The 12,199-nt window shown below is 36.8% G+C and overlaps 1 protein-coding gene and 1 pseudogene across 1 annotated transcript; both read right to left on the minus strand.

The window, feature by feature from the left end:
* Positions 1-2,644: 2,644 nt before the first annotated feature.
* On the minus strand, positions 2,645-7,497 carry LOC133717998 (delta-1-pyrroline-5-carboxylate synthase-like; annotated as a pseudogene).
* A 419-nt stretch (positions 7,498-7,916) lies between these two features.
* LOC133714774 (uncharacterized) lies at positions 7,917-11,678 on the minus strand. The gene is made up of 6 exons (XM_062141027.1): positions 11,437-11,678; positions 10,772-10,817; positions 10,564-10,650; positions 9,685-9,850; positions 8,754-9,027; positions 7,917-8,419 (listed from the first exon to the last, which is right to left on the minus strand). The coding sequence occupies exons 1-6, from the start codon at positions 11,488-11,490 to the stop codon at positions 8,228-8,230; spliced, it is 819 nt and encodes a 272-aa protein (XP_061997011.1). The 5' UTR covers positions 11,491-11,678; the 3' UTR covers positions 7,917-8,227.
* Positions 11,679-12,199: the final 521 nt, after the last annotated feature.

Consider the following 12,199-nt stretch of genomic DNA (forward strand, 5'->3'; position numbering starts at 1 on the left):
AGAACAAGACAAGAGGAAGTGACGAAGTTACTCGGGAGTTAAAGATGCTAAAGATCCGTGTCATGTGGGTTTTGGTCAGATTGTCAGACAGCTAACCCCTCAAAAGGGAATAGCTTAATCATGTACAGACTAATTAGGCATTTGCTAATTAAGTATGAGACAAGTTCTTGGTTAGTGATAAATCATGAGTATTATTCGTGAGTATGCTCTTTTTTGTTCTCCTTCCAAGAGTACTATTCCTGAATATGCTCTTTTTTATAAAGAAAAACTTCTTTATTTATTCATTGCCAGGTAAAGCATCACACATTCAAGGAAATGAAGAATCGAAATCTTGAGCTTTTAAGAAAAATTATGAGTGATACAATTTATAAGCTAATCAGACTCATACTATAATTAAAAGAAAAGATAATATACATTTTACTCAAAAGATTTGTATTCTCTCATCAACGGTGTTACCATCCGCAACTAAACAATTGTTTTGAATAATAAAATCAATAATAAACATATATGTGTTATACGTCTTTTTTGTGTGTATGTTTTATGTTTCAAAAGAGCATATTATATGTATCAAATACTACAATTAGCAATAGAGATAAATTTTGTTGATGATAGCTGAGTAGTAGTGGGGAAAACCCAGAGAAGACAACTACACTCTCTTTAGTTGTAAAGAAGCTAGAGTGCAAATCGTCTCATTTAGGCCCCGTTTGGGATTGCTTCGCTTTTAAAAAAATCAGCTTTTGTTCAAAATTTTAGATTTTATTGTGTTTGGTAAATAAATAAAAAGCAGCTTTAATTAAAAGTTATAGGTCACTGGCAGCAGATTTTAGAAGCAGCCTAGAGGTTGCTTTTAGAAGCTGCTGTGGATTAAAACACACTCTGCAGTTGTTTTATGTACTGACAGCACTTTTAAAAATATTATTTACCAAACACGAAACTGTTTTAATTCACAGCTGATTATTCTCACAACACAGCAGCAGCAGTTTTTTAAAAAAGTCGCAGCAATCCCAAACTAGCCCTTACTTTGTTGATTACGCGCGTTTTAGCACTAGTCGTGTGGGTTTATTGATGTTGATCCATTCCTTGACTTCTTCTTCAAATGATCGTTGACTAGCTTAGAGAGAGAGATAAACTCCAAGCGTAGTACACTAGTTCTTCTAGATTGCCTTGTGCCAATAGAGACTTTAGTAAGATCCTACCAAAACTTTACCCTTATTGATACTAGATGTTGTGGGGCGAGTCTTTGTCTTCTTTGGATTCAGTGTTAAGGTGAATACAAAGTATACGAGGTACAAGTGTCTAAATAAACGCCTATGATGGCAAGGAAGAGATCAATTACTAACAACACAACTCAAATCAACCGTAAAGGAAGCTAAATTAATCACACGAGAAAACAAAAATCAAGCATCCATTTCAAAGTCATCATACCACAACAAGCTATCAGTCAATAATGGTGTCACGTTATAATCTTTAGTGTAAAGTTTCTTGTTTTAGAGGATCGTCATCCTTTCACTCTCGTGAAAGTTGGACACTTTATAATTACATCATGACTTTACACACAGAATTGTCAATCTAAACGGCATCTCAGAAATACCCCACGCTCATCTCTACATAATCACATTCACATCGTTTAAATTTTGTAACTAATTAAAAATGAAGAAAGCATTTCACTAACCAGTAACCACCACCAATAAGAGACGAAAGTATACGATTTAAAAGTATTAAACTGATATCACCAGACCCAATTTCCTCTACGTGTCGATAATCGATATAAATAGTTTTCTGATCGAACTCGAATAATTATATTCAACTGTTCTTCAGGAGATGTCAATGTCACTTTTGAAATAGGTGTCAAAATTGAAGCAAACCGACGCTGCTGCATCAATAATTTGATTACAATCTGCTTTCGTTTTCAGCATACCACAATTATCTAATCTGGTTATTGTCGTTAGGTCTAAAGATAAACACTACGTGTCATTTTGGACCATGATTATTTCTTGTCTTGACCTAAACCATCTCCCAACTATGATCGTGTTTTAGATCTCAACGTAATTCGTTCGAACGAACCATGTGGAGTATCTGTTTGTAATCTCCTTTTTCCTCTTCAAAAAAAAAAAACCATGTGGAGTACTCAGTCTGGTCCCTTCACATGAGCTTCGATCTCTTTCTTGAAGTTTGTAAAGACAAACTCATGTTTCGAACCCCGTGATGTTTTGAACATAGTTTTATATCGTCGAGAAGAGTATCTAAGATGTGCACTTCATATGAGTTTCGTTTCTTTCTTATGGCATGTAAAAATTTAATAATATTTCGAAGTATGATGATTTTGGGTTTTCCGTACTGTCAAAGTTATTTTAAAATATATTTGAGGTTCAAACAGCTCAAAACATCACATACTCTGAAGCATAGTTTGAAGTTTGAATTTATATCTATAATGACTTATTTCTCATAAAATTAGTACAGTACAATAGAAATGTGACTGATTGAATGTAAATAACGGGGTATATTTTTTCTAATTATCATGTTTATCTGAAAATGAGGTTAGGTGGTCACCTTCAAACACGCTACACACACTCTAAAAGAATCAAAAATGGAGTCTGAGATCTCAACGCAACTCATTCAGATAAACCATGTGGAAGACTATTCAAGATCGAACCAAAACCGTTTACTACTACTTTCTCGAAAAAATGATGAAAGTTCTGAATAAGAAAACGTACAGTAGCTGTAGATTTCATCATTATGAGAAAACGAAGGGGCTTTCAATAATACAGACTCTCACCCGTCAATGGCTCAACGCCATCCTGTGGTTCTAAGCTCTCCGATATATACATGGAAGCCAACGCTAAATGTCATTGAATAGGCAAGATATTGACTCAATACTCTCTCGGTCTCTCCCCGTCTCTTTTCTTGTCTCCCTCCATCTATCTCAACTAGGAGGTCCTTGTGGGTGTAAGTAACCACCTTATCACCATCAACAACTTGTCCTCTCCCTCTGATAATCATGCGAGGCCAAGATTACTAGACACGAAACCGACTCAGAATATGATCCATAGAACTAACGGACTGGTTTCATTGGAAATGAAATCATTATCACTAGTCACTTCATACCATTTCGTTGTTAACAATCCTTCTACTCCTACAGGGCCCCGAGCATGAATTCGACTGGTGCTGATGCCGACCTGTTGGGATATATAAGAGAAATGAATGCTAGGCTAGAGCCTAGGCATATTAGTAAATCGATCAATTACTGCTAAAATGATGTTTTACCTCTGCCCCAAGTCCAAATCGAGCACCATCGCTAAATCTTGTGCTTGCATTGTGAGAAACAGCAGCACTGCCAATGTGTATAGCAAATCAATTAGGTATGAAACTAGGGGTTACTTTTGTGCAATTAATAGGAAGCATATATATCTTGGTTGATAATGAGTGCAGCAGCTTGGTTAATTAAGAGAAAGAAAATCATACAAAAATGCTTAGCGTACTTTTCTACTCGATCTGGGGGGAACTCTATGTAATCGACTTGTATATATTACAGAACATTTTCAATGACGTACAGAACAAAGCGTATGATAGGCCTATTGCACATTTTAGACAGGTGAAGCATTGTTACCTGCCAACTTGACCTAAAAAAGTTTCCACAACTTCTTGGTCTTCTGCAATGATGCAATCAGTATGTGCACTGCCAAATAAAGGAAACAACAAATTAATGAAATGGCTTTGCTTCATATACGTCAAAATCACATAAGTGCATTGGGGGGAGGGGTAATAAACCTTCCGTTTTTATTTATATGCTCAATGGCTGCATGAACTTCATCGACAACCTAAACAGTGCACGCCATGGAACTGTACTCAATATGTAATGAATCTGCCCGAGGAATATTGAGCAAGGAGCTTGCCCTCGGTCCACCAAACAAAGTCACACCTGCAAATGATACGAGTTCAATTTCTTTAGATCTAATCCTCAGTTCATTAGCAACAAAAAGTTGCTGGCATGATACGTTTCACCTTTATGGCGAAGCTGAACAATGAGATCATTGAACTCTACTGTATGCATTAAATCCTTATGGACCAGAATTACGTGTTTCCTGCGAATAGAAACATAAACAATATGAACTTTTATAAATGATTAAAACACAATTGCAGATGTAAGTTCAAGACATGCAATGGAAATGTTTTAGGATAACATCATAGAGATTACCATTGCATTGCAGGCTGCTGGATAATCTATTTTTGCATCTAAAACAATTTGCTTTGCCATATCCATATTAGCGGACTTGTCAATAAACACATGGCATACTCCATCTACACAGCAAGGCATTACTTTTTACCAAATTATTTTTGTCAGGACATATAGTACAGATTATAAATAAATTAAAGAAAAAAAATTGATTTATCTAACCAGCATGCCCCAGGACTGGAATCTTGGTCAAACTCTTTATTTGAGACACCAGCTTGTTGCTGCCTCTTGGGATCACAAGATTGATCAGGTTGTCGTCAAGCTGCCAAATATCTTTGAGTTTAGTAACAGTTATTATCTCAAAGTTCACCTAGGATTTGGTCATCATTCTCATGATCTCATCTCTACTCACCTTTAGCAGATCTGGAATCTCATCTCTAGAAGTCACAAGTCCAATTAGCTTCTGACCAACACTGTCTGGGATGGTTTCTGAAATAATCTAAAAGTTATATGAAGATTACAAAGAATGAGTTCATTGGCTATGAAATATATAATAACTTAAAATTCTCTATATTAAACTAAACGTTCAGACCTTGTGTAAAATTGCATTTTATCTCTTAGCCTCCTTCCCATCCTTCAAGAGAAGCCCATTCCCATTTCGGATTGCCAAGGTAGCTATCTGTTCATATTAAAAAAAAAAAAAAAAAAAAAAAACACCCTGGACATATTATGAACAAATGCAAGTATTTGGCAATGTAATCACAGAAAGGTGTCTGATGCAAGATTATCCAGGTTCATAATCCAGTATATTACCTGTATTAGTGCATCAGGATGAGACTCAAATATAACCAAGAGAACGCCCAGTGGACATGATGTTTTCTCTAGGATGAGGCCATCTGCAAGCTGTCAATAGGATCATGGAATTTTAAGAATCAGCAGAACAACAAATTATGGTATCATTTGAGTCTACTATGAACATCCGGATGGCAACTTGGTAACAGATACTCGGTAAAGATTCGAGACTGTCTATCACACGTCCATACTCTTAGGGTATTGTTGTTTCAGAAAATCAAAAGCAAGAACCTGTAACCTTATATACCCCACCTCACCTGAGTTTTTCTTGAAAGGCGGCCAATTGGATCTTCCATGTTTGCAAGTACACGAATGTTGTTTGCAAGAAGTGTGATCTGCCAAGTAAATAAGCAAAATTCATAAACAAAATTTGGAAGGGCAACTATTTTTTTAAAACAAAGACACATGTTCCAGCGAGGACATCATACACAATCAGCTCTAGCTAACATAGCCAAACTTATTTCACTTGCCTTCCCAGGGTTTAGAGCTAGCCGAGATATCAAGGATTTTTCCTATCCAGCATGTTCTGCTTCACATACATCAGCTTCATTTTCTACATGGATTATATGTGAATTTCCTTCAAGCGCATCAGCTATATCCAGTAGAATTCTTTTCCTTTCTTCTGAAGTCATAGCCTGTAGAAAAAAAGTTATCAAGTTACCATTTCCCAGGGGAAAAATAATGCTTAAAGCTGAAGAAAAACACTACTTAAGTCAACATATTCAACGTTGTACATGAAGCAGACAAAGCCACCTGAAGCCGTCTAGAACTTTCCTTATCTGCAACGGCCATCTCTCTTGCATTTTCAACTAAAGGGCCCCCCTGTATTTGCATCTAGAGGAAATAGAGTCCAAACGCGTTCTCCTTGAAGGACTTTGGTAATGTTCTGGCCATCGAATCCACTTGATATGGAACAGCAAAGAGATTATTAGTACACAATTAGGCAGAGTGTATTGGTGACTGGAGATTCAGATTGCACTCCACATGTTTTTCACCCCCTCAAAAACTTTACTAACCAGAAAATGAGTACTTTTTAATGATTTTAAATAACCTTCTCTTACTCCATTATGTTGCACTAGTTTTCTAACCAAATTTCATAAAATGATGACACGAACCAACATCTGAAATTCACCTGGTGATGACAACAGGGATGCCAGCAGTAGCTGCATCAACAGCAGCCTTTACTTTCGCAGCCATTCCCCCTCGTCCCACTCTTGATTTTACTCCAAAAGTGACTTCGCCTTGATGCCTCTCCTTTATGCATGTATGAATGAATGAGCTCTGAATTTGTGTCACTTGGAGGCCCACTCTAGAGACCCTCCACATCACTCATAAGGATAAGAAGATCAGCCTTTAGCTCCTTAGCTAGTATAGCTGCCAAACTGTCATTGTCCCAAAATATACCAGAAGAATCCTGCAAAGGTGGTCATGACTGTGGAATTAGTGCACACTACCTATTAAGTGAAACATATACATTTCCGAGTTTTTAGAATGGAATCAAGGGTTGGCAAAGTGTAGCGAACATATTGTGTTCCCAAGTAGAGTCCTAATATTCGTTTGTTATGTTGGAATCACCAGACTAGCCAGAGCTTCATAATCAATTTCTGATTCATGTATAGAAGAGTGGTATATACCTCATATGGATCTGTTCTGGTACTAACTGCATCATTTTCATTGAATATATATAGGTATAGTCTTTAAGGACAGCAAGTGATCGACCGTTTCTTTCAGCTGCCTTTGAAAATCTTTACCCCTAAAGTCACTTTCTGTGACAAGACACTGAGCTTGTGTCACATCCTGCAAGGAAATATAACAAAGAAGCAAAAACCTGAGCCTTTTAGAATACAACAAATTAGTTTTGTCCTAAGAACTACTTAAGAGAAGATCATTGCATGCACTCACCTCACTAAACACGGTCTTAAAGAGAGCCACCAGATCAGGCTGTCCAACAGCTGCACATGCCTTCCCATCCAGTTCAGCTGGCTTTTGGAGATCAGCAGAGCTGCAACTGTTTGAAAATTGTCAATTTATGAATGTTCTCTGAAATAGAGAACATTTCAAACTCTCTTCTCCAAAAATGGTAGCAATATCCAAAACTCGAGAAACACAATAGATACCTACTGTTGTGAATTGATATCCTGTCTCTCAGCACTTGACGACCAAGGGCCACAGCTCCTGATGTCACCAACATCACCTCATATTCTTGAGATCTCAACTCCTTAAGCTGCATTCAACAAGTGAGATACTTAACAATTTCAGGCTCAGTGTAGCTCGATCAATTATATGACTCATCCATAAAAGAGTAAGACAAGCAGCCTATAGTGGCCTCATAAATAATTGTGGACAGTTCTATAATCTATACCTTCTCACAAAGCATTTGTAATCTTTGAAGCGCAATTCTCCATCCTTTTCAGTCACAACCGCAGTTCCTACCAACAACTCAATCCAAGCACAACACTAACATAAGTTTTAATATTTCATGTAAAAGAAAATAAACCCCTAGAAATATAGGGTTTAAGATTAATGGTCTGCAATGTACAACCAAACAAAGATATGAAACCCTCATCTTAAGTTCATTAACCATGAATGAAAGTGGTCATTCTGTAAATGAGAAAAGGAAAGAGTTAGAGAATGAACGTGAAGGTCGACCGGCCACCTTGATAACTAGGCGCTTAATTACGTTTCTGTCTTTGAGGAAAGCTCGAACAATGTCTTGTTCCACGTCTGGTTGTGATGAGCATTGAGAAATTTTCAGGCACTTGCTAGGCTACCTGGGTAGTTGTGATGAGCATAGAGATTTCTTTTTATTTTTCTGAATTGAGTTGTAAAAAGAGAGTCAAGCGGAGAATATTTCATTTCAGTTTTCTTTTCTATAAATAAAACATAAATATGCTAGGTAAAAATAAGAAATCAACTAGATGTAACAAGTACTACAACAACTACTACATCTCTGCATACAGTCTTTGTTTACAAAATCAGGTTTAGGGGAGAAAATTCCAAGATTGAGAAAAGCATGGATTACAAAATGCCATGCCTCCTACTCTTCACTGAAATCCAATCCAAACAAGTGAGTAATTCCAACACACTTGCAAAACCGTTGTCCTAAGTGCCACTCCAGTCGCTTCTATATTATATCCAGAAATCAGAGCTGCTTCAAATTCAGGATTTCAGAGACGGACTGTGCCCACTGCCTAGTAACACTCATGGGAAGAAGTAAACCTTAAAGAAGATTGCCAGAGCCAATTGCAAGAGAAATGCAGCGATCACCACTATTGTAAAATCACTCCCCTCCATATAAGACTTGAGATTCAAAGCAACGAAGGAACCAGATGCAGCACCGACAAGAACTATAATGATCCATCGAAGAGCCTCAACTGGGATAAGTAACAAAAACTGAAATATTCCACAAAAATACATATCAAATGATTAGGAATAGTAGATTAACAGTTACTAATTACTAACTTTGGGTAGAGGGTCCTATTTCATTCTTTGGCTAAGAACCAGGATGCCATAATATTTAGCTCAAATGACACTGTTTCACTTTATCAGAGCCAAAACTTGGACTAGTTCAATTAAGCAAATGAAGATTTGAATATTCAAAAGATGGTCTATGAAACTCATATATATGATGATTTTACTTATTTCAGCTTCTGGCCTTCCAAAATGGAGAGAAAAAAAGGGGAAAAGAACAAACGACTGACAGCAGAGCAGGGATGCAGGTACTTACAGATGCTACAACAAAAATGAAGAGAGAGTATCCCCACATACACCAGAATCGAACAAGGCTAGTTTTTGCACCCATATACTGCAGCAAAAAATAAAACGCCAAGGGGACCAAAATTGCATAACCATAGACTGAACAGGCTGCCAAACTCATATAACTGACATTAAAGACCCAAGAAGTAGTGGTATCAGTGTGCTTGTCCATTAGGTAGGTGGCACAGTTTCCAAGAGAAGTCAGCACGAACACTAATGTAGTGCAGATCCATATTAGCCCATATCTAATGCATTACAAGAAACAACACCAAGAAAGCCAAATGTTAGAATGCTCATGTTCACTCATTGTTGTGCCATTAAAAGAACATACTGTCTCATTGAAATTAACATGACGTTTGTGATTGAGAATGGAAGCTTAAAACTCAAATTCAACTAACTTTCCTGTATGAATTGAGAAACAAGTCATGGCGCTAAAGAAAGGCAGATTATGTAGTTGCAAGGATTCCACGGTTCAAAATTTTAATAGAACTTTCTTAGACAAATAAAAACAATAGGAAGTACCCTTACCAGATTGTAAAAACGAATAAAAGCACAACAATGATACAAATTCTATCAAAAATCCCTAAAATGAAGCAGAGCATGCTTTTTTTAGCACAGCCTTCCTAAAGCTAATATGAGACAAACATATTAACCTTATAAGTTTAAATCCAATCAGCAGTTTCTCCTTTTATTATGTCTTATGTCAGTTGAAAGATAATTCTTCATAGATTTCACTCCAACTTTTCATTCTGGTTAAACTCGATTTCTTTTCTGTTTTTGATAGGACATACATATCCATCCCTCCTAATAGTTTACAACTTTACACCAAAAGTCATCATATTTGACAGATCAATTTAATTTCAGATCATATAACAAAAAGGGAAACAAACAACAGAACTCACAGATCAGGATTGGCATCAATTTTGCTGAAAAAATCTCCAGTGTGGGGAAACAAAGAACTTAGTAATCTGTTCAAGACAATGTCCGTATCCACATTGAAATATTGTGTGTATGATGCAACATTAAATACTCCCCTCCAGTTGTTTGCTGGTTGTTCTTCAAATGTTTCTGTATCGATGGACAGAAAGAGAGATCATTAAATAATAAAGTAGCAGCCATTGCAAATGAATGCGTTGCCAACCAAATCAATAGTTGATAAACATACAACGAAGAACAAAATCCACCAGAATATTTTTAAAATTTGATTTGATGGCCCAAGCAAACAAATAAGATGAAAACCGCCATTAGTACATCAGTATACCCCATTCCTATAGGCTACAGCCATTCTATCCAAAAGAAAAGTGCATTACACTCTAATGAAAGATCACAATGCCCTTCAAACATATGCACCAACACATAACAGATTACAAACTCTAAAGTTTCAATTTGATAAGGTAAAACTGCACATTTGTGATTGATAAAGTTTCCTATCATCACATTGCTAGTATCTCTTTTATTGCAAAATAAGAAAGTAAAGAACCCTCGAGCAATAAACAGATATATTATTACTTCTTGCACAAACCAACCAGTATGTTTTAAGCCCTACATGTGGTGCGAAAGCTTATGTTCTACCGATATATCATTACTTCATGTAATAAAGAGATATATCACTCCCCAGGAAGTCAAGTCAAGTATATTTTGTTCTACCGAGCTTTCTCAGCTCGCATTAAGCCCTACATGTAGAACTTACGCTTCCAATCCATATCCTGACATATGTGAAGCCCAAGCATTCTTTCAATTCATCCACATAATATATAGAAATCATAAATCGAAAACCATACCACTTGGACCTCCAACAGTTTGATAACCGCCGCGCCCTCTGTCTCCTCCACTATTTGGGGGGAAGATTTGCAAATTAGCTTCAGGTGCTGCATAAGTTCACAGAAAAATCTTCAGACTAAGGAAACAAATTATGATTCAGGTGAACCTTTAACCGTGAAGAACAACATACGGAGCAAAACTAAAATACAAAATAGTCAACAATCATACCTTCATAGCTTGTGGAGCTCTTGTCTTTATCTTCACCTACAACAGCCTGGCCAACCAAAACAAGAAGTAAAGCAAAGATATATAATTTATCAGACAATCCGACGAAAAACAAACAGATAACTACCATACTTAAACTATCTTAGCATAAACATAATGAATGCACGTTTGTAAAAGAAGCTAATCTTTCTCTACGCAGAAAAAGAAATGGTAATGCAATCGAAAATAACAAACAGTTATTCCGAAAGTTCTCAACATAAATGGTTTTCTCTAGGAATCACCTTCAGCTAAGTTAGAAAATACTCAAACTAAGAGTTTACGGCAGTGCTAAAGTTAGCCCAGACCCAAGCCCAATGAAATCTACCATAAAATCTGTATGATTGTACATGTATTAGTCTAAATTACTCAATTAGTGTCTATAATCTCTGTGAGCGAAGCCTGTAAATTTGAGGTCTGACCAGAAAAGTCTCAGCTACTCCAAAAATGGGAAGAAATTTAAAGGAAAGATCGAACCAAAAATGTCTTAAGCCACTAAAATATGTTTAAATAGCTTTTATTTCCCTCATTTTGGCGAGAAAAGAAACGATCCAACAAGATCAGTAGGCTTGGAACGATTTGACGAATGATGAGATTGAATTGTAAGAATTGAATGAAGGAGAACTACTTACGGGAACTGAGCCGAGTAAGTGGCTGGTGGGGAGGCCGGAGTAGGACTCGTCCATTTGGGGTTGAATCGAACGCGGTGGCGGAGGAGGAGGAGGAGGAGAGAGAAAGCTGAGATTGAAGGTGAGGGAGTCGTCGTGTTAATTTGAGGGGGTGAGAGAGTGTGTGGGATTGGAGCCCTAAAGACGTTTTGCTTTTCGTAGTTTGGAAGGAACACACACAGAGGACGACGAGAGCAGACTGACCGGTGGTATCAAGTTCCTCGGTCTATCCCTCCACGCGTCTCTTGTGCGCGCGCGTTCCGAACATTCCGCTTTCCACCTGTTGCACGTGACGTCTCACGTGAGTGGACCTGTTAATTTGAGTTTAACTTCCAAATTCAGGTGAATTGGTGTGGCATTAACAAGATTTTTTTTTTTTTTTTTTTGCAAGACTCAAACATTCAAATTTGTCTTTTTTACTACAACAATTGATCCTAATGGTTATCAAACTAAAGGTTATTCATGAATCGATTTCTAATAATGAGATGAGACTCACACCCATTCTAATATCTATATTTGTTAGTAAACGCAGAAATCTTATATATTGAAATCACTCTCTGATTCTCATATTTAGAAAATGCAGGAAATCTCATACACCGAAATTATTTAATTCATTTCCAATTTTCCATTCTCATTCTAGGTAAGTAAACGTACTATTAAGTCATTAGACTTATATCATTTTTAGTATTATAAATAATTTTTTTCCAAAGTTTGAGAGGGTATTATA

Source organism: Rosa rugosa, chromosome 6 (assembly GCF_958449725.1).
Source record: "Rosa rugosa chromosome 6, drRosRugo1.1, whole genome shotgun sequence".
Classification (NCBI taxonomy): Eukaryota; Viridiplantae; Streptophyta; class Magnoliopsida; order Rosales; family Rosaceae; genus Rosa; species Rosa rugosa.